Below are 23,622 nucleotides of genomic sequence, written 5' to 3'. Positions count from 1 at the left end.
ATAAACATGGAAGTGTATTCAAATAGAATGAGGCCCACATAGTGTGTCAGTAACATATGTCAGAATAACCCATTTTCCATGATGTAATCTGAATTATAAATTTTCACATTATTGTTGAATTACACATTCAAGTCAAGATGGACTTAAAGGGCCCATATTATGCCCCCTTTTACACAAGTTACATTGGTTTTCAGGTGTGTGCACTACATATCTTTGCCATTCCATGTCAAAACACCTCAAGGATCAAGCCACAAAGCACCCTCCTCTTTCTGTATAAACTGCCCTGTGAGACTATGGTCAATTCCATCGCTTTCCGGCTCACTCCTCGCCCCCCTCCCTTCGTGTTCCGCAAAGCTCCGCCTCGCTCCTCCCCGGGTCTGCTTCGCAACTACGGCGTTGTGCTGCCATGACAACAGTCGCACGTGACAAGGCACAAACACGACGTAGAGACCCAGGAGGCACAGTGAACACGTTCTCCATAATTACACACAGAGCACAAGGGGCTGGGCGATAGAACGTTAAAGATATCCGCGAGCCGCGAGCTCCGCCGGCCGGCCGCGAGTCTAGCTTGGCCATGCCCGCGGTCGTCGTTCGCTTGCGGGGAGAAAATTATGGCGTAGATGCGATCTGTTTTTCCGCACTTCAAGGGGGGAGGTGCTGCTCAGGTTGGGGGCGTGGTCGCCCCAGTAGCAGGAGTCAACTTACGTCACTCGACGCCCGGGCTGTGAATGGCTCGTTTACAGACCATTTGCAAGGCCAACCCAAACCACGAATCAACAACTCATTGTTTTCTTTTCATTCTCCGTGGGCTGGCAGACACCCCAGATAACCAAATATACGTGGAGGCAGGCTGAAAAGGTGCCTGGAGCATAATATGGCCCCTTTAAAACTAGATGGGACTTGCCCCTCAAAGCAAGCAGAATGGACACGCTCCAGCTTGAACAGTGAGCCAGTGGGATCACATTACCAATACCTGCTTTCTTAATGGTCCCATTAAGGCCTCCCATTGACTGGAGTAACTGGACCCCACCGGCCAGCTTCATCCTGCTCATGCTCCTCGACCAGTGTTGATATGTGTGTGTGGCCGGGGGAGACAACACAGTTAATCTGAAGTCACTTATGAGGGGCTCAATTCAGGTTATGTCCAGCCCAGTAGAGTAAGTCGTCTCCAGTGATGAACAAATATGAGCAAAGCAATAGATATGAAAACACATGAAGAATTGCATTGATTGCATAGACAGGAGATGAGAAAATGGTAGACGTGTGACATGTGTTCTCTCCATATCTGCTATATGAAAGGGTTCACGTCCCGTAGAACTTGAATAGGCCAACAGAAAGAGAAGAGGATATCCTCTTTTCAAGCTTGCTTCATAACCTCTGATATTACTTCAGTGGGGATATTTCACAATATTTCACTCATACAGTGCAGATATTTACAGAAAAGGTAAAAAAATTAGTAGTAAATTGGACACATTTACTACTATGTTATTTCTGTCCAATTTGAAATGAATTGGTCAAAATGGAAGATTTATCAGGAGATGTGTTTGTGTGTGAATGTGTTTCTTCATGTTTCAGATTGTATGCTGAATATTAAGTTTCATTCTGATCTTGCACAAGAAGCATTACTTCAACAGTTAATTTTACAGTAGACCAATTTTAGTGTTAGAGCAGCATTCTTTACCCCTCTCTGTGTGCTCATGATCACGTTCATTCAAGTCTTGTGACTCAAGCTTGTAGAGTCTATTAGATTTCTCGAAGGACATGCTTCTTAAACAAATGGTTTATCTTGGGTTTCTTGTGTCATTTAAGGTTTTTGCATTCCTCTGCTCTTTTTCAACACATGACACTTTATATGTCTGTATGATATATTTTTCCATTAGATGTGTTATGGTACATGGGTTGTACTGTAACCTTGTTTTTAGGCTTATTCCCTTAAATGTCTGGTGTGTATGTTGCTTACATTCAGCTCCCCTTCCGTCTCTCTCTACATCCATGTAATCCAGTGTTTGTTCAGTCTTGGTTAGAGGATTATGCAGTTGTCCTAAAGTTGTTTGTAGTTATACAAACCTTTCTTCTTTGTGAGAAATTGAGATTTGTTTGGTTGTACAAAGCCTTTATATCAGAATTGATCCTGCCTTGTTTAAAGAGGAGTGGTCAGATATAGGAAGTTGGTTGTAATACATTTTGAAAACCTGGTAGTGGAGGGGAATGCTTTACAGACAGCCTTTACAGTATCTCTGTATTTTTTCCCCAACTTTTTTTATTGAGTCTTACATATGAAAGCAATCACAATGATCCCTCCAATAAATGTTGTCCTCTCTACCAAACAAAGAATGAGCAGCCCCCCCTGCACATACCCCCACCAGAGTAAAGGGAGAGTACAGAAGTACAAAATTCAAATCAAAATAAACGTTAACAACAGTAACTTAGACAGTGCGCACCAGATCAATACAATGTTCAATCCAAAGTAATATGTTGTACATATGACAGACAATGTGAGCAGAACCAGACAGGGTCAAACAAATGTTTTCCTGTATGTGTGATGGAAAGTGTTAGTATCATTCCTAATGGAAGAGTAAAAGAACCATATCACTGTCACAAATCATAATATAGTCAGAGACGGACTGGGACTACAAGAACGTCCTAGGACCTCCCCCCAAATAGGCCCACCCCCACTGATTGTGCAGATTCACGTAGCAACAATAGAATTGATAAATTCCTGTTTGTTTTCATATGGCGTGAAATGATATGAGTTTGTCACCATGTCGTGAGCAATTTAAACTGGGATAAATCACCAACCTTTGGTACAGTATGTGAGCCTGTCGCTAGCATTTAAACGTGTGGGCGAGTGAGGTTTACACACACAGCACAGCATTCGACTGGCAGACCACCGTTACGTGCACAACAAGACAAAACATGCAAGAATACCAGCCTGGCCCACAGACGTCCACATGGCCCGTCCGCCCCTGATTACAACTACAGTGATCTTCCATGCATGACGGTCAACATGAACAATATGTTTGCTGGATTACCTAACACATAGTCTTTTGCACATTTATTTAATTATTATCTTTGTATGAATGGAAATCTTCCACTCAGCAGCCGGAGTTGTAAAGATCAGAAGGTTATTTAAATTCCTAATAAATATACTCATTTTCTGGAATTATCTATCGGCTCCTTAGTAATTTTCACTACTTCACTTTGCTATGCTGCTGTTGGTGCATGGTTTCTTAAATAGTATTTAGCATGCTTCAATCATAAAGTCAGTCTTTTGTTCAAAGGAATGATCCTAATGATTATCTCTAAGTTATGATGCATGCTTCTACTTTCAAAGACAGACTGCTATTAAATGTTTCAAATCAGAACAACAAACGGCCCAATCGTCTTCATCTACATTCTGCACACTTGTTGAAAATCTATTACAGTGACTGGCTTTGCCATAGAGCATAGGGTGTTGCCACAAAGAGAAGGTACAGTGCAGTTAAAACATCCCAGAGAGGGTCAGATATTGCCTTTGTGCTGCTGTAGAGTTCGAGGGGAAGCCACAGAGAATGAATCATTTACTAGGTTTGTGCTGACACCAAGTTGTGCCAGCCGCTTAACACCAAGGTCAACATTTGTTTGAGACAGCACCCTTAGATCAGGACAGTGGAGAGGAGATGATTAGGACAGAGTGAGTGAACTTCTTTAGGCTTTCGAATTGGGACGGTATCTAAAGATGACATGAAATGTTTATAAAAAGATAAAAGGATGGAGACTGACCGTTGGAGTTGGCTGGATGAAATATTCCACTTGGGCCTTGCCTCAGGGCTCTGCCCATCGTGTCCGTTTGTGTTAAGCACATGTACATGAGTACAAATGCATCATGTGGAAGTGTCCTCTCAGTTTGACTCTCTTTAACTCTGCCTTTTGATAGGTCTAGTTGCCTGAGTGGTATCATCACAAGACCTATCAAGATAAAAAGGAGCCACATCAGCATTTTGAGTGTGCAGTGGAGGTGCTAAAAGACTGAAAAGACATGTGACCCTGCCATTTAACACTTAAACACACACTCTGCTTCAGCTAAAACTGTCCACATCTAAAAACTTCAAGCATATACATTATATTGATTTAAAAAAACTTTAATGTTCTTGAAGTGTGCACTGTAAAACTGTGTTATCTAGGAAAATACAAGCGTCGGAAGATACTGAATATGAAATGACTCGTATCAGGATCGGTTTAGGGTTACATCCATACCTGGAACTGTGATCACAGTGATCAACCACACATGGTCATGCCTGCATGCTCTCACCACACATACTCTCACTTCAGAGAGCGCAACATGCAGAAGGATTGGCAAAACAGAATTTCACACTTCCTTCCCAGTTCCTACGATGAAGAAAGCCCCCTCCCGTAACAGTTCCAATGAAGAGTTGTTTCAGTGTCAGAGAGTTACTCATCACAGAACTGCTAGTATACAATAAGTTGTGATCATTTAACAATCAGAGAGACAGACCTAATATGATAAATACATAGGCAGAAACAAATTCCATGGTAATAAAGAGAGCATCTGATGGGGAAATGTTCAGAAACCACAGTTGCATTACTTCAGTCTTGTACTTGGTGGCTGTTGTTCAGGAGACCAAGTTGTTGGGTCCATCCAGGCCTCCTCCAGTCAGCATGTTGAAGTGTCCTTGGGCAAGACACTTCAACCCAATTAGCACCTGAGCTGTGCCGACAGTGTCTCAATGTGTTTGTGGAAGCGCTGTATGATCAGGTGAGGTGTCAGTTGATAATCTTCCCTCGTCGTCATCTTTTCACACTGCATCATCTCAGTCATTGGCTCATTAAATTTCTGGAGACTGATGGTGGACATTGTGATGCCACCTGTCGTTGACTCATCAGGACCCCAGAGGAGGGCTCAGTCATATGTCATGAGATCCATTTGGAGTTAATCAAGTGATGCTCAGAGCTAACAGGATCTGTATCCGACATATTTAACATTTAACATCCACTGCTAATGTCACGCCACTTGCTGTGCTGTTGTAGGTGTTGCTTCTATTTGCAGTTGATGATGGGTACAGTAAGTTTTGTTTCTGATGCATCCCAATTCTGTGTTCAAGGTACAAGCGAGTCTTCTCTGTGGGCACACATGGCATAACTACTTACAACCCGACCACGCTAGAAGTAACAAATCAGGTCAGTATGCATGCTTCTTGTCAAAGAGGAATGTGCTGTTTTGGCTCCATTTAACTTATTTTGCTCAGCCTTTTTAATATGCTAAGCTCTCAGTTCTGCAATGAATGTGCAACAGCATGTTTTTGCACCGATTAGAAATGTGCCATAAGGATATACGGAGGCTTGAGTCCTCCTGAAGCGGCCGCGGGTTCCACTCCACCCCGACCCTTTGCTGCGTGTCCTCGCCAAGTGTTGACACACTTTAATGAAGTTGTACACATGTATACGGACATATTAAGTGTTTTATTGATGTACTGTATTCATCAGCAATTATGATTTATGAATATGTTTTATATTATTTCAATTGGGTTTATCAATATCTGTTTATACACCAGCCTCCAATTATGGGTGGTCACAGGAGTTACGCTTGTTAACAAATACATTTATAGACACTTTATTATAATTCGTAATAAAACATTTATTATACACCATCAGCCACAACTTTATAACCACTTACCAGTTTTCAAAGTTGTGGCACTTGCCATAGCATCTTTGTTCATGTTTGAACTTTGTTTGTGTGACCTCACCAGTGTGTTCATATCTGTGTTGTTCCAGTGGCCTTATGGAGACATCTGCGGTATCGGTCCAGTAGGAAAAGGTCAGGGAACAGAGTTCAACCTCACATTCCGCAAAGGAAGTGGCAAGAAGTCCGAAACGCTCAAGTTCTCGACAGAGCACCGGACAGAGCTACTCACAGAAGCACTGGTAAGGGCAAAACTCTCTGATTGTTCAACACACGGTGTGGGATTCACTTTCAAGGGTATGTGGACTTGCAGGCCAGCTCGGGGTTCCAGGGACATCTCCGCAGTCTGCCACTGTTCCTTCATATACACTCATCATAATTATTGCATATTATATCAAGTTTCTCTACTATCAGGCAATGCTAACTTTTTAATATGTATGTAATAATGCCCTGTGAACAAGCACACAGTGAGGGCAGGGATGGCTCCTGAAAACTGCAGGGTTTTTGCATGAAAGACGTGCATTTGTGGGTGCCCTAACCGCCTAAACCCCTAACCTCCTAACCCCCTAACCCATTATCTTCTGCTGATTAAAGCCCTGGTCACTACTTGAGGAAATACGTTGAGTCACTGGCTGGACTTCATTGAGTACTGTTGTGGAACGCACTGGCTTGTGTCTCACTGTGATAGCAGACAGTTTTTTGTTGGGAAGAAAAACACTTGTTTTGCTGAGGTGTTTGAAAACAGCAACAAGGCTGAGTATTTCCCCATATAACTGATTTGTAAAACATCTTTCTTTCTTTCCACCCATAGAGATTTAGAACAGAATTTTCAGAAGGAAAGATAACTGGCAGAGTAAGTACTACAGTCTATTCAAATGAAATTGAAGAAACCTGAGTTGTTAATCATGTCTCACGACCTGTCCTCTCCAACAGCGTTACAACTGCTACAAGCACCACTGGAGTGATACACGGAAGCCTGTGAGTTTAGAGGTGACGCCAGGCGGCATCGATCAGATTGACCCCCACACTAACCGAGTGGTGTGTTCTTATGACTATCGGAATGTAGAGGGCTTTGTTGAGCTCTCTGACTACCAGGGAGGATTCTGCATCCTTTATGGAGGCTTCAGCAGGCTGGTGAGCATTTATGGAGTGTGTGTGTTCTCATGCTTCTGTGCGTCTGATATGTTCTCTCTTAGCAAACTGAACATTTCCTTTCTCTCCCTTTTCCTGTGCCCCTTTGTCTCTCAGCATCTGTTTGCCTCAGAGAACCGAGATGAAATCATCCGCAGCGCTATAGAGCATGCTGGGAACTTCATTGGCATCACTCTACGACTGAGGAAGGAGGCTCTGACCTTTGAGGGCTTTGTGACTGACAGGTTGGGGAAGTACAGCTCAGATGAGAGCATCACTTCGCTAGCCGAGTTTGTGGTGCAAAAGATCACCCCTCGCCACCCGGTCAGAACACTTTGCTTCTCCTCCTTTCTGTTGCAGGCTCCATGTTTCCAATGGTTACTTTTTGTGCCACCAAATGTTTGTGATGCCTGTTTACTTTGATAAGTTAATATTTAATTGTGAATAGAATCACTATCCACTTGATTGCTTATTTCTACATTTAAATTGTCTCCTGAGGACGTACTATATACTGTACTGTACTGTCAGTTTGGTTAACATGATCACGTATCCATTTTGCTTTCTGTTGACCTCCTCCAGGAACCCGTTAAACGCATCCTGGCACTGACAGAGACATGTCTGGTGGAGAGAGACCCAGCCTCGTACAACATAGTCACCATCAAACCCTTCGGAGAGGTAAACACTTGGAAACTGAAGGAGCATCAAGTCATAACAATTGTAGGCTTTAACATTGATTTCCAGAACCGTTGTTCTCATCATGTTTTCTCTCCCTTCAGGTATTTGCTCTCATCTGTGATGTAGACAACCCTCAGGTGTTCACAGTTGAATTCATCCGAGGTCAGATCAGAAAGTTCTCCTCCACAGAAAGGTACACAAATGGAACACTTCCGTTCTGAATGTGTGGTGTGTTTTTATACTATTTTACATCGTTTACAAGATGAGTTATCAATGTAATGCATTTAACTAAATGCGTTTTGATGTGTTTGTGTAGGGACTCACTGTTAGCCAGCCTACTTGATGGAGTCCGTGCGTCAGGCAACAGGGACGTGTGTGTCAAGATGGCCCCCACGCAGCGAGGGCAGAGGTGGGGCCTACTGAGCATGCCTGTAGATGAGGAGGTGGAGAGTTTGCATCTCAAATTCCTGGCAGCACCTCCTAGTGAGTCAGAGCCCTTCATCTTTATCCTGCTAAATTGATTTGATATCATGTGCACACATCCATTTATATGCAAGTCTATTTTTCATTTCAACAATTTCAGATGGATTCACATCCCTTATTTTTCATTAATGGACCCTAGAGGATGATCTGAATGTCTTTTTCATCCAGCATTATGACGAGGTGTTCAGTGCTAAACAGCAGTTCACAGCATGCTAACAGCAGCATAGTAGCCTGCTAATTGGGACATGTACATTTACATCAATACACCAGTGTGCTTGCCCCGGTGTTTGCTACTCATGTATTACCATTATATTGGAGTCCCTGCAATAAGATACGATTTACTGGAAAATAAATACCCGTTGACCTCTGAAAAACCCAGAAGGTTGTTTAATAACTCGTACCTATAATCTGAATGTATTCCATCTACTGAGACTGGTGGAGGCTCAGAATTGTGTGCCTTCTAAATGGCAGTCATTTTTTTTGTTTTATCACTCTGTGACTCCACATCAGTTCTGGGTTATGCTGTGTGTAGGTGTAGCCTGACAACTGTTAACATGGCTGTAGACTAGTGTTGTTCAAGCTTCCAGGTGATATATTCTTTTGTTGAATGATTCCACCCCTCCTTCCTCTGCTCAGATGGAAACTTTGCAGATGCAGTGTTCAGATTCAATGCCAACATATCCTACAGTGGAGTGCTGCATGCAGTAACCCAAGATGTGAGTGTGTTCAGCTCCTGTGTGATTTGTCTGCCCATCTGCTTAGTCATTTCCCCATCTCCATCTTCATCTTGGTTTGGCTCTCTGTTCTCTTCAGGGTCTTTTCTCTGAGAACAAGGAGAAGCTCATCAACAATGCCATCCTAGCTCTTTTATCCCAGGAGGCTGAGCTGCCCACTCTTAACACCGAGCTGGAGAGCCATTTCCAGGCCATCCGACGCTTGGTAGCCTCCAAGGCTGGCTTCCAGGCTTTCACCCAGCTGCCAAAGTAAGGACGCAGCATACTCTGCTTCATCTTCTCGCTTTATTTCTTCAAAATGTACTTTTTTGAGCTGCTGGTAACAGGCATGCTCTGTCATTCCAAGGTCTGGTCAAGGGTCTGGACTCACAGATGCAACGTAAATATCAATCCATACATCTCAGTCTGCCCTTTGTCTGTCTACTTCTTCTCCTTCTCATTCTTCTCCAGAGCTCTTCTTAGCTGTCTGATGATCAGCCTTTCTCTCTTCTGTTTTCACAGGCCTTTTAGAGGCAGGTCATGTCTCTTTGTTCAGTTGAGCTGTCTGCCTTCTAATCTTGCCATTTCATCCACTCATTCTTCTACATCTCTCACAGTATTTGCAATGTTCCTTCTATCCTTTACACATCTATAGATCACATATATTCTAGAAACTTTTCATCTTCCTGGATCACTGAGATGTATGAGAGTAACTGTATTTACTGTTTATTCCTTGTTCCTGTGGAGCAAATGAGCTAGAATTGGTTTTCCTGAAAAATTCATTGCTGCAGTAGTTTGGTGCCAAAAGACACAGACACTATAATTCCAATGAAATGGTTTCTTCTTGCTTTAAGGAAATCCTCTTTGATGATGGTAACCTCAGTAGTTCAGTAGAAAAATGTGACGGTTGATGAGCAAAAGAAAGAAGCCACCTCTTAAGCAATGAATTCTTTGTGCATCCACCCCAGACCTCTTTGAATAATACAGTATTTGTATTGTTTTTAAGTTCCTCACATTTTCAATGCATGGTCCATGTAGTAGTGTTACTAAATCTGTCAATGTATGTTTTATGTGTTCTAGGTTTAGGGAAAAGTTGGGAGTAAAGACGGTAAAAGCTTTAAAAAGGAACAACAATGGTGTGACACATGCGGCTATAGACATGCTCTGTGCCCTTATGTGTGTAAGTATGACTTAACATCAACAAGCGTAGAAACATGTGTCCATTAAATCCCTTCTCGGTGTTTGACTGAGACCTGTCTTTCACCTTTTCCTCCAGCCGATGCACGATGACTATGACCTGAGGCAGGAGCAGCTGAACAAGGCATCTCTGCTGTCGTCGAAGAAGTTCCTGGAAAACCTCCTTGAAAAATTTATCACGAACGTGGTACATTTCTTTTTATTGTCAGCACCAGCTCGGGCTATAAGGCAACTCGGATCTTACATGTTTTTAAAAGTTGTCATTTTTTTATTTCATTATGCTTATTTTTTCCAGGACCATGGAACAGGAGCTCTGGTCATCAGCTCCTTACTGGACTTCTTAACATTTGCCCTCTGCGCCCCCTACAGTGAAACCACTGAGGGGCAGCAGTTTGACATGCTGCTTGAAATGGTTGCATCAAATGGACGCACCTTGTTCAAACTCTTCCAGGTTGTTGACTTGACATATGGTTGAATAAAACCATCTGCCATGTTAATGTTAGTTCTATAACTCATATGAGATGTGTTGTTTTAATTTATAGCATCCCTCAATGGCCATAGTGAAGGGAGCTGGGCTTGTAATGAAGGCCATTATTGAGGTGAGTCTTTCTGGGGGATAGTGTTCTACTGTGTGTGTGTGTGTGTGTGTGTGTGTGTGTGTGTGTGTGTGTGTGTGTGTGTGTGTGTGTGTGTGTGTGTGTGTGTGTGTGTGTGTGTGTGTGTGTGTGTGTGTGTGTGTGTGTGTGTGTGTGTGTGTGTGTGTGTGTGTGTGTGTGTGTGTGTGTGTGTGTGTTTATGCTTTATGATAATAATAATACCCTAAATATGTTTTAGGAGGGAGACAAGGAAATAGCCACTAAGATGCAGGAGCTGGCGTTGAGCGAAGGGGCTCTTCCAAGGCATCTGCACACATCTTTGTTCACCATCAGCTCTGATCAGAGGATGCTTACCAACAGGTCCAACCTCAATGAATACGCACTAACACTCCAAGTCTCCACTTACAATTCACCAATAATCTTCTGCATATTTTCTGACAAATATCACAAGGCTCAGTTGCTTACATCAGATGTTTCTTCATCAGACAACTGAGTCGTCACCTGGTGGGACTATGGACAGCAGAGAACCCTGTTGCCATGAACCTCCTGAAGCGGATTCTGGTAAGCCTCCAAATCAGCCAAACCTGCCTGTCCAATACTCATGGCAGGAGCTCTTAGTGTAACATGGGTGGTACAGGTAAAATTCTCAAGGATGTAATCCAATGATTTTTTTCTGGCAGCTTGCACATCCTGTTTGAGTCCTTAACCATTCCACCTTGTGTTCCTCTCTCACTGTGCTCCTAGCCAACAGGCCTGCTGGCTTACCTGGACAGTCCCGACCCAGTTCCAGAGAGAGATGTGGACAGGATGCACATCCGTGACAACTTGAAAATCGCCACAGTATGCAGACAAACACATCACACAGAAAAAATCCCAACAAGGAATTTTTCTTCTGTTTAATATAATTGTTGCTTTATATTTGTTTTCCATAGGATCAGCTGAACAGAAACAAAGTTCCTGAGTGGCAGCGGATAGCAGGCAAAGCAGCCAAAGAGGTGGAGAAGTTTGCCAAGGAGAAGGCTGATGTAGTGCTGATGCACTGGAGAGATAAGATGGGCATAGCACAGAAGGAGGTGAGTGTTCTTTTACTTTACAAAGGGATCAGACAAGCTTCTGCTCTCCTCACTGCTGCTCTGGTGTGTCTAGCTGTTGCTGCTGCTGATGCAGAATCCAGTGCCAAACACAACATACTTTTCAGCCGCGGCTGTTTTGCCTTTTGCTTGGAAAATGCTGCCAGAGCTGATGCTGCCTGATCTTGTGGGGACTGTGTATGTGCATAAGTTTGATTGTACCGCATCTTGCATATTTACTATTCAACTTGCATTTGCAGCTTTTCATATACAGTCTATTTAAAGGGGCAGTACGTGATTTTATTCCAATACACTTTTTGTAAAATTCAGCAAAACCAATAGTGCGGACCGCACCTCACAGCACTGTGTGCAGTGTGTACACATCACTCCTCGACACCTTAACACTATGACTTGGGGTTTTTGGCCTCGTGGTTAGTGCTTGATGATATTTCCTATTTAGGTGTGACAAAACGTTTCCATTACACGTGTATGTGTCTGTGCACCATAGTCTGTTGTGGCCAGAAGGTTGATGGTTCAATCCCCAGTCCGCATGACAGTGTCCTTGGGTAGGACACATGAGCCTAAATTGCCCCTGACGGCTCTTTGGCAGTGTATGAGTGATGTGTGAAAGGAAGCGATGTATGAATGTGTGCCTGAATGGGTGAATCAGACTTTATAAATACAGTCCATTTTAGGGCTGAACCATTTGGGGATAATATCGAATTGCGATTATTCTAACAGATATTACGATCGCGATTTGATTTGCGATTATAATTAGCACGCCCGCGCGCACACATGCACACTGACAGAGAGCGAGATGTGTTGAAGAGGAGAAGGGGAGAGAGAGAGAGCTTTCTCTCTGTTAGCAGTCTGTCTCTGTAACGAGGGAATAGTCGTGGTGTTCGTCCCCTCACGGTGCCATGTAAGACATTTTCATACGGAGTAACAGTCTCAAACAACTCTCGTGTGGTTCTGTGTTCGTCACTACTTTCACTGACTTGTTGGCCGTACACTTGTCATGTAGCTGCTGTGGTGCTGTGCCAAGCGCTGGTACAGGTTGGTGGTGTTGCCCCGTGAAGTAGCAACGGTAGCACGGCATGTTCTGCACAACACCTGATGCTGTTCCTTTTCGAGGCTAAAGTCTCCGCTGTATCAGTTTCCGACTGTTCTGTCGAGCTTGAGGCCATTGCGCAGCAAGTTATAGTGCAGCGTGACTGATGCTTGTTCTTGGAACCGAGTGCTCCATTCGTTCGCGTATAACGTGACCCGTGTAATCGCGTCCATTGCGGTTAGAAAATCACGTTTTATCATATCGCAATATTATCGCAAATGCAATTAATCGTTCAGCCTTTGTCCATTTACAATGTCAGCTGTCAACTGTTGCTTGCCGCTGCCTGTTCTCTGACGTTTCTAAAAAAATATTCTACCTTCAACCTTCTACCTCCTTGAATTACTCAAAATGGCTGAAGTTGATCAACTGTGTCTTTTGATAAGCTTGCATTTACACATCCAGTATTTCATCTGTACACCACATGCTCACTGTATATGACCTTTTAGCAGTCCATTAGATAGTCTTGGAAAAGAATGTAGTGCATTGTCAGATTTAGTGATAGATGTGTTTGCATCAGTGACCTTTGACCCCTCTGTCTGATCTATAGAACAATAATCTCTGTGTTGTCTCTGCCCTCCCTTGTCTTGTGTGGTGTCTCTGCTGTCAAACAATGCAGCAGGACAGAAATAACCTGGTAAGTAGGACTGACCTATGGGATCCATGCCGTCTTCTTTCCATATTCTTTCTCTTGACCAAAACATTTTTCCATCTCCATGTGGCATGTGGACTGTGTTTGTTAATTCAGCCAGGTTATGACCGACTGGCATCTGCAGTTTTTAAATAAGATATTACACAATAGATAACAAAAGCATAGATTTGAACACGTCTCTTCACTTCCTGCTGTCAAAAGAAGACCTGTTCCTTTTGTGTCTTTTATCAGGAGATCATTGTCACGCTTCGTTTGAGACTTGATAAATGATCAGGCCTTTGCCAAGAAGCCTGGACTGGAGTCTCTAGTGGTATCTTTCGTTTTTCGTTACTCACTTCAGGAAAATTGTTGTATTGCTTTATGTCAAGACAGAGAAAAATGTTTAACCTGCAAGGAATGAGTTACATGCAACTTAGGGCCTACTCAGCAATGTCATATTTACCAAAAAAAAGCAACATATCTATAGGAATTGCAGTCTTAAATTTGAAAAGCAGAAAATGCCTCAAAAAGCTATTTTAAATGCTCACTCACTCTGGGGGAATTACTGAACGCACCCAATTTTGGGATCCCATCTTGGTTTTTGTATTTCATTAACTGACTTTCTCTGTCGGTGAAATGTTGATATATTTTTTAAAGATTGTGTTTTTTGTCTCATTGTCCTAATATTTTCTCCATTCTGAAAAACAGTTTTCATTTTTCCACGCTGGTGCCATTTATTTCTGGTGTCCTTGTCTGTGTAAAATATTGCTTGTGTTGTCGCCATTTCAACTCCTGCCAGAAGGTGAAGAAGATACACACAACTGACATGGTTTTGTGTCTGACATTTGTTTTTAGAACCCAAACCAAAAGCCCGTCATCCTGAGGAAAAGAAGGCAGAGAATAAAGATTGAAGCCAACTGGGAGCTTTTCTACTACAGGTATGACATGCCCCATACAGAGAGCTATACTAACCCCAATTTGTGGCCTATGATGTTATTAGATTATGTATTGTATCAGTTATTTCCCTTACTTGTTTTTTTGTTCTTCTCAAGATTTCAGGTCGACCATGCACGGTCCAACCTCATCTGGAACCTGAAGACAAGGGAGGAGCTGCGCGACGCTCTCGAGGGGGAAATGCGCGCCTTCGGTGTGGATCGCGAGCTGGGCAACGCCACCGTCATCTCCTGGAACCACCAGGAGTTTGAGGTCTGTGCTCAGATCGAGCATGTTGCACCCACTGATGTCTGGATAGGATTAGTTCCCATTTGAATGTAACCATCAATATGCATAATACACTGGAGGGTTTGACTAAACCAGTATATTGTTATCTAATACTACTCATTATTTGCAGGTGAAATATGAGTGCCTTTCAGACGAGATAAAGATTGGGGATTATTATCTGCGTCTTCTTCTTGAGGAGGATGAAAATGAAGATTCGAGTGCCATCAAGAGATCGTAAGACTGCAATACAACAACCAACCCAACTGTACTAATATCATCATTATCATCTGATGATTTAAGTTATTTCTCCCTTTCTTTCCCTCAGATATGAGTTCTTTAACGAGCTCTACCATCGCTTTCTGCTTACACCCAAAGTGACGATGAAGTGCTTGTGTCTGCAGGCGCTCGCCATCGTCTACGGCAAGTGCTGTGAGGAGATTGGCCCCTTCACAGATACAAAATACATTGTGGGCATGTTGGACCGAGTGAGTACTGGGAAACTGACACTGCAAGTTTTTACACAGTTACATCAAGGCAACTGTTTTTATGTCTTTTAATTAATCGTGAAATCTGAAATTCACTTCTGTGGTTAAAGTGTACAGACAAACTGGAGAGAGACCGACTCATCCTCTTCCTCAACAGACTGATTCTCAATAAGGTACGATAATAAAAGCAACAGTGCCTTTGGGGTTGCATGTTCATTTCACCCTCATGTCTTTTTTTGTGTTTTGATTTGTCCTTTCATTTTTTATTCTGCAGAAAAATGTGAAGGAGGTGATGGACTCTAATGGAGTACGTATCTTGGTGGACCTGCTGACCTTGGCCCATCTGCATACCAACAGAGCTACTGTGCCCTTGCAGGTAGAGACATTGCTCCTGTGCTTTTTGAGTTCAATTCTATGAATAGAATGATCGATCACACCTGACATCAGATGTTGTTATCAACAGTGACCCAAGCATGAAAATCTTTTAATGAATTTGTCTTCTTCATTTCCACAGAGCAATGTGCTGGAGGCAGCGCCAGACATGAAGAGGGAGAGTGAGAAAGAGTGGTACTTTGGTAACGCAGACAAGGAAAGAAGAGGACCTTTCAGTTTTGAGGAGGTATGTAATCATCTTAAAAGTCCAGTCTTTCACTGAAGAATCAAACAAAACCCTGCTAACAACAGCTTGTCAAAATATAATAAAGTTGAATTAAAATGCCTTTCTAACATTTTGGCTAGTTAATGTAATGTGATGTTGTCTAGAGCAGTGATTCTCAACTGGTGGGTCGCGACCCAAAAGTGGGTCACAAGGCCATTTTAAATTAAATTTAACAATACAACAAAAAATCCTCATAAATGATATAAACCACAAAACACAACAAATCTACGGAATAACATTAAAGATTTTTTTTGTTGATGTAGCGCTTTATTTTTAAGGACACAAATGCGCATGGGTCAGAGTAACACGCGCTCTCGAGCATTTGTAAACATGGCTAAACGCAAATATCACACCCAATATATTAAATACGGATTTTGTGGTGGGTAACAACTTTCAGAAATTTGGGTCGGGACTTCATGTCTGAGGCAAAAGGTGGGTCTTGATGCTAGACCATTTGAGAGGACACATCTGTGTGCATTTTCTTTTTCATGTGGATTTTGACTTTCTTTTACAGCAACCACCCCTGCATATCTGTGGTATAAAATTTGACTTAAACTTTTATAAAGATGCAGGAGTTTTGGAACACGGGCGTCCTGACAGCAAAGACCCGTTGCTGGGCTCAGGGCATGGATGGTTGGCGCCCTCTGCAGGCCATTCCCCAGCTGAAGTGGTGCCTCCTCGCCACTGGACAGGCAGTGATGAATGAGTCGGATCTGGCTACACTAATCCTTAACATGCTCATCACCATGTGCTCCTACTACCCCAGCAGGTGGGGACCACACACAATGTCTGTTGATGAGCATTATAAATTTTAATCTTTGTTCTTTGTATACTTTGCTATAAGATGCCTGTTGATTTCTTTTTTACTCAGGGACCAAGATAATGCAATTATCCGTCCTTTACCTAAAATCAAGAGGATGATCAGTGACAATGCCTGTCTCCCACACATTGTCCAGGTAATTTGAATCTCATATGATTCCTGAAGATTGTCATATTTACTCTTGCTGAATCTAATTGAACAACCTCTTGATGGTCGTCCATTGTTTTTTCTTTGTCATTTCAGCTGCTGTTGACCTTCGACCCCATTCTGGTGGAAAAAGTTGCAAATGTTCTGTACCTGGTGATTCAAGACAACCCCAATCTGCAGCGCCTCTATTTAACTGGAGTCTTCTTCTTCATCATGATGTACACAGGTTCCAATGTGCTTCCTGTAGCAAGGTGACCAAGTCCTGAATAATTCTGAAGATGATCATTATAAGTATTGTTTAATTGGTATGAACCCAATATAATTGACAGATTAATACTTTGTATTACTCAATAATGATTGATCCATTAACATTAAATAATTTAATATTTGGGCTCTTGTTCATAAATGTTGAAAATGGGTTGATGAGGAGAAAACTAAGGTAAATAGGATGAAATTCTTATTCTTTTTAGGGTTAGGGATACTTTTTTTTTTTTAATTTAGTCTTTATTTGTTTTGTGCATATAACCAAACATTTTGTTCAGTCAAGATTCTTACAATCATAGTTGTAAAAGGAAACGAAAACAGTCATACTTAAGATACCATAACAAACATCCAAGTATCAGTTAGGTCATAACTATTGCCATAAATCATCCATTTCTTCCATTAATGAATGAAAACATTTTCTCTCACTCTTATCTGATGAAATTGTCATTCAATCAGAGACAGGGGTTTTCTTCTTTAAAAAACGCTTGTTAACCTCCAAGACATTCTTGTGATGTTAGGTTCCTGAAGTACACTCACCTGAAGCAAGCCTTCAAATCAGATGAGGTAAAGTTGGTTTATTTCTTCCAGTCTAAATTGAAATGACTTGTATCCTCTGAATTCAACCTGACATCAGCCCATTTCCCTCTGCACAGTCGAAGGGTCAGGACATAGTGCAGCGTAGTGTCCTGGGACCGGTGCTGCCTGAGGCAATGGTGTGTTACCTGGAGAACTACGAGGCCGAGCGTTTCTCTGAGATATTTCTTGGGGAATTTGATACACCCGAGGCCATTTGGAGCAGCGAGATGAGGTAGAAATTAGTTTCTGTCATTTTTAATTAGCGTCTACTCTTAAAGGCAATGTCCAGTTCAACAGTTTAAAGCCACCATCTGGTTTAGAGGAATTGTTATACTTTCTGTTTTAGGCGCATGATGATTGAGAAGATAGCAGCCCACGTCGCTGACTTCAGCCCCAGGCTGCAGAGCAACACACGGGCCCTCTACCAATACTGCCCCATCCCTGTGATCAGCTTCCCTCAGCTGGACAACGAGCTCTTCTGTAACATCTACTACCTCAGACATCTATGTGACACCACCCGCTTCCCTAACTGGCCTGTTCGAGATGCTGTACGTCTTTTTCTTTTTTCAGTTCCTTATCAATGTCCTGCTTATAGTTTTCAGACAAACTCTTTAAATATTGTTATCCAAAACTATCAACTACAGGTGAAGCTGCTTAAAGACACTCTTGAAGCCTGGAAGAGAGAAGTGGAGAAGAAGCCTCCCTCCATGTCTGTAGAAGATGCCTACGAAGTCCTCAACCTCCCCAAAGGACAGGGGCAGTGAGTGGCCTTCCACTTATTACTTCACCATCATCTGTCTCTTTTCAAATATACTATTAGATTGTAGAATTCTTAAAAATATGTTTTGGTTCGTCAATTGATAATGGACACAATTACTTTTTTTTCAGGCATGAGGAGAGTAAAATCAGGAAAGCTTACTTCAGACTGGCTCAGAAGTACCATCCTGACAAGAACCCAGAGGGGAGGGTGTGTATGACAGTGGTTACTGATATAATATGTACAGTTCATAAGCATGTAGAATATCCTCATGATGTGTTGTTTCTTCAGGACATGTTTGAGAAAGTCAACAAAGCCTATGAGTTCCTCTGCACAAAGTCTGCCCGAATCCTGGATGGGCCTGACCCAGAAAACATCATCCTCATCCTCAAAACCCAGAGCATCCTGTTCAACCGACACAAACAAGGTATCAGATCAGATCCATCTGATTCACCCCTCTGCTTTTTCTACCTGGTCATCTGCAAATAACATTTTTATGGATAATTCCAGTGAAGAACTGAATTTGAAGATGTGTGTTGGTGAGTCTTCTGACCACTTCTTTGTCTATTAACAGAACTGGAACCCTACAAATATGCTGGTTACCCAATGCTCATCAAAACCATCACCATGGAGACTGAGGACGAGCAGCTCTTCTCTAAAACCTCCCCTCTCCTCCCGGCTGCTGCTGAACTGGCCTTCCACACAGTCAACTGCTCTGCTCTTAATGCAGAGGAGTTGCGTCGCGAGAACGGCATTGAGGTACATGTAATATCAACCATTCAAAATGGAACATTGCAGTTGTCTATATACTTGTAGAGCACTGTTGTGTGAATAAATGATGACTTGTTTGTGATATTTGATCAGATGTTGTTGGAGGCTCTTTCTCGGTGTGTTGCTGTATTAACTGCCTCCAGTAAGCCTGCCGACATGGCTGTGAAGGTATGATCACCTCTATTCACTCTAGTCACAACAGGGTTGTACTGCTTGTTGGGACCAACACTGTGTTGTGCCACAGGTGTGCGGGCACATCTGTAAGTGCTACAGTGTCGCAGCCCAGTTTGAGGAATGCAGGGAAAAGATCATTGAACTTCCCAATATCATCAGGGACCTGTGTCATATCTTGTTCTATGGAAAGGTAAGGGTCTGATATCTTTACTTCATTTTTTCCAGGCTTTTAAATATACGTTGACTCATACTACAAGTTGTCGTTTTTTATCTGCAGTTGTTCATGTTGTCTCTTCTTTTCCTCCCTTTCTCTCAGGGCCTCCCAAAGACTGCAGCGCTGGCAGTCCAGTGCGTCAGCTCCTTCGCAGTGGACTTCTTCCTCCAGACCCATCTGTACCACGCTGGTGTGCTTTGGCACCTGCTGGTCCACCTCTTCAACTACGACTACACACTGGAGGAGAGCGGTGTGCAGGCTAGCCAGGACACAAACCAACAGGAGGTTGCAAACAGCTTGGCCAAGCTCAGCTTAGTCGCTCTCAGCCGCCTGGGAGGCTACAGCCAAACTCTACACAACCCAGAGGGAAACAATTCTGTTTCAGAGACCAACGGCATCGAGGGTACACCTGAGAACCCCACCATCCGTAAGAGCTTAGCAGCCATGTTGACCCCATACATCTCAAGGAAGATGGGAACAGGATCTCCTGCTGAGGTTTGTTAAACAGGTGATCAGGAACACCCCAGAGTATTTACTTACAGAGACTAACTTCTGTACATCCTTTTTTCGCATTTAGATCCTGAAGCTCCTGAACAGTAACTCAGAGAATCCGTATCTGATCTGGAACAATGGAACACGAGCTGAGCTGCTGGAGTTCCTTGAGGGTCAACAGGAGGGAAACATAAAGAGGGTAAGACTGGTGAACATCTGTTATTATGATGAGCTATGTTGGAATGATTTACATGAGTAGTTATTTGTGTATCCGCTCCATCATATGATCTCTCCACAGGGAGAAAATGATAAAAGCTTCGGTGCAGAATTTGTGTTCAATGATCACAGCAAAGAGCTGATTGTTGGGGAGATCTTTGTGCGGGTCTACAACGAGCAGCCAGCGTTTCCACTTGATGTGAGTGTTAAAACTTTCTCAATGTCTTCTGTTCTCCAGGGATTTTTAGGGAACAAAGCAGGTATCAAAAGCATGAAGCAGATCATGACCTCCAGTGTGAAACTACAGCCAGATTTAGGTTTATGTTCACCATGAAATAGACATGAAAATCTGTAATGTTGTTTATCCATCTCTGCTTTTAGTATCCTAAGGCGTTTGCAGCCAGTCTGCTGGACTATGTGGGATCCCAGGCACAGTACCTCCACACTCTACTGGCCATGAGTCAGAGTAACAAGGTGGAATCCCAGCAGCATGCAGAGAGGCTGCGCTTCGCCGAGATGGCTTTAGAGGCTCTTCGCAATGTCATCAAGAACAACCCTGGTGAAATGTAACACTTGGTTAACAGATAGACGAATGCAATGGGTTAGTTGTCTAAACATGCACCTCTGTCTCATTACAGGTTCAGAGTCCGAGTGCATTGGTCATTTCAAGCTGCTTTTCTCCTTGTTGCGGGTTCATGGAGCTGGCAGAGTTCAGCAGCTGGTTTTGGAGGTACAGATAAACGCTTCTTTTTATAATGAATAATAAATACCTTGATTGCTTCAGTCCCTACATTCTGATCATATTGTTCTCTTCCTTAGGTTGTGAATACAGTGACATCAAACCAAGAATGTGTGAGCAACATTGCTGAGTCTCTGGTGTTGTCCAACCTTCTGTTGCTGCTGCACTCGCTCCCCTCCAGTAAGAGGACACTGTTAAGACACACTGTCCTACAATGTGTTGTATCTTCAGAGTAAAACCCTTCTTTGCATCTTCTAGGCAGGCAGATGGTGCTGGAAACCCTGTATGCACTGACTTCTAACACAAAGATAGTCAAAGAGGCAATGGCCAAAGGTCAGTGTGATTCTCCCATTTATTCTGTGGAGTGAATTGTGAATGCTCAGATGTTCAAGTTCCTCTGTCTGTGTCCAGGTGCCCTGATGTACCTGCTGGACCTCTTCTGTAACTGCACACACCCGCAGGTTCGCACACAGACTGCAGAGCTCTTTTCCAAGATGACCTCAGACAAGCTGGTTGGGCCAAAGGTCAGTCTGACGTGGGAAAAAAGAGTGAATTTAAAACATAATTCATGAATTAATAAAGACATGTACTTTATTATTATTATTTACACTCTGCCAGGTGCGTCTGACTCTGATGCGTTTCCTTCCTGGAGTGTTCATGGACGCCATGCGGGACAATGCCGAGGCAGCGGTGCACATCTTTGAGGGAACACATGAAAATCCTGAGCTCATCTGGAACGACGGCTCAAGGGAGAAAGTGTCCACCACTGTCCGGGAGATGATGCTTGAGTATGACACATTTCATGAGACATTATACTGATAGCTGCTGGATGTGAATTCTTTCTGTCTAATGAGATTTGTCTGTTATTTTAAATCTTTTACAGACACTTTAAACAGCAGAAGGATAATCCCGATGTGAACTGGAAAGTAAGTACATTAATAACTGAAACCTGTCCAGGGTTAACCCCACCCCTTGCCCAATGTCAGCTGGGATTGGCCCCAGCCCCTGCTGGAAAGGATAAAGCGGGATAGATGATGTTATTTTAATATGAGAATACATTTTTGTTCTGTGTGCTCAGTTACCAGAGGATTTCACGGTGGCTTATGGATCAGGACAGGGCGAGCTGGAAGTGGGTGGAGTCTTCTTGCGTATCTTCATTGCTCAGCCAGGGTGGGTCCTACGCAAACCCCGCGAGTTCCTGGTGTCCCTGCTGGAGACTCTGACCGAGCTGTTGGAGAAGAACAACCCCAATGTGAGCCTGCTTTACGACGAAACGGAAACAAAGTACGTTCACTCTGTTTCCTCACACTTTTTACTGATGTCTCTGGTGTCCTGCAGGGTGAGGCCCTTGAGACGGTTACCACGGCAGCAGTATGTCTGTTCAGCACACAGAGCCAGCTGGCCGACCAGGTTCCTCCTCTCGGTCACCTGCCTCGCATCTTGGCAGTACTCAAACACAAAAACAACGCCGTGCCCAAGAGCTCCATCCGCCTCATCCACGTGCTGTCAGACAATGAGGTGAGGGGCCAAAGTCAAACGACTGGACGAGATTTGATTACAGACAGTTTCCTAAAAGTAGAACTGTATTTATCTGGAGATGTAATCAGCGCGGGAATATGAACTATATTTTTCTATTATTGTTATTATTTCTACTTCTCTATATAATGAATGTAATATGCCAATTTGCCACCAGCCAATATTTAGGGAATTAAAGTTTCCAGGAAATGATTAGGAAACACAAGCCCAGCTTTCATGTGTACAGTACACTCATCACTGCTTGACCTGACTCTGAACACGTCACTGCTCAGTGTAGACGTTGCCTTGCTTACAGCATGAAACATTTACTGGAGCTTTCCTGTTTTGTCTAGCTGTGTGTACGCTCCATGGCTTCTCTGGAGACCATCGGTCCCCTCATGTCTGGGATGAAAGCTCGAGCAGACATGGCTGGATTGGCTTGTGAAGCTCTTAACCGCATGTTCCAGAAAGAGCAGACAGAACTGGTCGCCCAGGTAAAATGTCACCGTTCTTGTATTGGGTTTTTCTCCCCACACCACGCTAGATGACCTTGTAGCCTCACTAATATTGCTGTTGACAAACTGAACAGGCACTCAGAGTGGAGCTGGTTCCATACCTCTTGAAGTTACTGGAAGGTATCGGCCTGGAGACATTAGACAACCCTTCAGCTACGAAGGCCCAGATAGTGAAGGCTCTTAAGTCCATGTCTCGCAGTCTGCAGTACGGCGAACAGGTACAGTATAAGATTAACAACCAATAAGCTTTCTTTCCATCTCTCGTTGTTTTCATCTGCAACGATCACTGATTCACAGGTGAATGAAATCCTTGCGAGGTCCTCAGTGTGGAGTGCCTTCAAAGACCAGAAACATGACCTTTTCATCTCAGAGTCTCAGACTGCAGGTTACCTGACAGGTAAAGTTCTCCTGATACAGTGTTTTAACAAACTAAGGTAAGTCCTGTGTGTCTTTGTCTTAGCTGTGGTTGAATGTGTTTGCTTTGCTTTATCCTAAAAAAACACCTGGTGGCAGACTCTTCACTCCCACTCCTCTAACTTCCTGGCTCTGCCCTTCCCTTCCTGGTTGTTCTCCTTGTTTCTCTCTCAGGGGTTTCCACTCCTTCTCTCCTGGCTGCCAGCAGCCCACTGCGAGGGGGGCTCTAGACCCCTGAGCTGGGCCCCCACAGCCCTCCTTTATCTTGCTCTGATGCAGGTAGACTTTGACTTCCATCCTAATGCCACTCCTTGCTTCTTCACCACCGTCTTTGTCCCTCACTGACTTTTCAATTTCCAT

At 43.3% G+C, this 23,622-nt stretch overlaps 1 protein-coding gene across 5 annotated transcripts in view; it reads left to right on the top strand.

The window, feature by feature from the left end:
• LOC118287458 (dnaJ homolog subfamily C member 13) overlaps positions 1-23,622 on the top strand; it is a 32,340-nt gene that overhangs the window by 5,751 nt on the left and 2,967 nt on the right. For 3 of the 5 annotated variants that reach the window (XM_035612672.2, XM_035612673.2, XM_035612674.2), the window contains exons 3-56: positions 5,103-5,178; positions 5,773-5,922; positions 6,492-6,533; positions 6,614-6,814; positions 6,929-7,135; positions 7,391-7,486; positions 7,588-7,679; positions 7,803-7,969; positions 8,606-8,685; positions 8,783-8,952; positions 9,050-9,082; positions 9,763-9,862; positions 9,959-10,066; positions 10,175-10,330; positions 10,422-10,478; positions 10,714-10,835; positions 10,961-11,036; positions 11,220-11,315; positions 11,408-11,548; positions 13,273-13,290; positions 14,140-14,222; positions 14,337-14,490; positions 14,636-14,739; positions 14,831-14,990; positions 15,101-15,163; positions 15,265-15,366; positions 15,505-15,609; positions 16,215-16,417; positions 16,520-16,604; positions 16,712-16,866; positions 17,398-17,443; positions 17,533-17,687; positions 17,802-18,003; positions 18,100-18,215; positions 18,344-18,422; positions 18,504-18,639; positions 18,787-18,971; positions 19,077-19,151; positions 19,228-19,347; positions 19,474-19,866; positions 19,949-20,062; positions 20,162-20,278; positions 20,461-20,638; positions 20,718-20,809; positions 20,899-20,998; positions 21,077-21,151; positions 21,230-21,342; positions 21,437-21,606; positions 21,702-21,744; positions 21,897-22,070; positions 22,157-22,336; positions 22,687-22,827; positions 22,923-23,066; positions 23,146-23,245. In XM_035612672.2, coding sequence (XP_035468565.1) covers positions 5,103-5,178; positions 5,773-5,922; positions 6,492-6,533; positions 6,614-6,814; positions 6,929-7,135; positions 7,391-7,486; positions 7,588-7,679; positions 7,803-7,969; positions 8,606-8,685; positions 8,783-8,952; positions 9,050-9,082; positions 9,763-9,862; positions 9,959-10,066; positions 10,175-10,330; positions 10,422-10,478; positions 10,714-10,835; positions 10,961-11,036; positions 11,220-11,315; positions 11,408-11,548; positions 13,273-13,290; positions 14,140-14,222; positions 14,337-14,490; positions 14,636-14,739; positions 14,831-14,990; positions 15,101-15,163; positions 15,265-15,366; positions 15,505-15,609; positions 16,215-16,417; positions 16,520-16,604; positions 16,712-16,866; positions 17,398-17,443; positions 17,533-17,687; positions 17,802-18,003; positions 18,100-18,215; positions 18,344-18,422; positions 18,504-18,639; positions 18,787-18,971; positions 19,077-19,151; positions 19,228-19,347; positions 19,474-19,866; positions 19,949-20,062; positions 20,162-20,278; positions 20,461-20,638; positions 20,718-20,809; positions 20,899-20,998; positions 21,077-21,151; positions 21,230-21,342; positions 21,437-21,606; positions 21,702-21,744; positions 21,897-22,070; positions 22,157-22,336; positions 22,687-22,827; positions 22,923-23,066; positions 23,146-23,245 — 6,650 coding nt within the window. The remainder of the gene's footprint in view (positions 1-5,102; positions 5,179-5,772; positions 5,923-6,491; positions 6,534-6,613; positions 6,815-6,928; positions 7,136-7,390; positions 7,487-7,587; positions 7,680-7,802; positions 7,970-8,605; positions 8,686-8,782; positions 8,953-9,049; positions 9,083-9,762; positions 9,863-9,958; positions 10,067-10,174; positions 10,331-10,421; positions 10,479-10,713; positions 10,836-10,960; positions 11,037-11,219; positions 11,316-11,407; positions 11,549-13,272; positions 13,291-14,139; positions 14,223-14,336; positions 14,491-14,635; positions 14,740-14,830; positions 14,991-15,100; positions 15,164-15,264; positions 15,367-15,504; positions 15,610-16,214; positions 16,418-16,519; positions 16,605-16,711; positions 16,867-17,397; positions 17,444-17,532; positions 17,688-17,801; positions 18,004-18,099; positions 18,216-18,343; positions 18,423-18,503; positions 18,640-18,786; positions 18,972-19,076; positions 19,152-19,227; positions 19,348-19,473; positions 19,867-19,948; positions 20,063-20,161; positions 20,279-20,460; positions 20,639-20,717; positions 20,810-20,898; positions 20,999-21,076; positions 21,152-21,229; positions 21,343-21,436; positions 21,607-21,701; positions 21,745-21,896; positions 22,071-22,156; positions 22,337-22,686; positions 22,828-22,922; positions 23,067-23,145; positions 23,246-23,622) is intronic. The other 2 variants (XM_035612676.2, XM_035612675.2) reach the window with 2 other exon arrangements.

This window comes from Scophthalmus maximus, chromosome 16, assembly GCF_022379125.1.
Source record: "Scophthalmus maximus strain ysfricsl-2021 chromosome 16, ASM2237912v1, whole genome shotgun sequence".
NCBI lineage: Eukaryota > Metazoa > Chordata > Actinopteri > Pleuronectiformes > Scophthalmidae > Scophthalmus > Scophthalmus maximus.
Note: the sequence above shows the minus strand (reverse complement) of the source record. Positions and strands in the feature narration are given on the sequence as shown.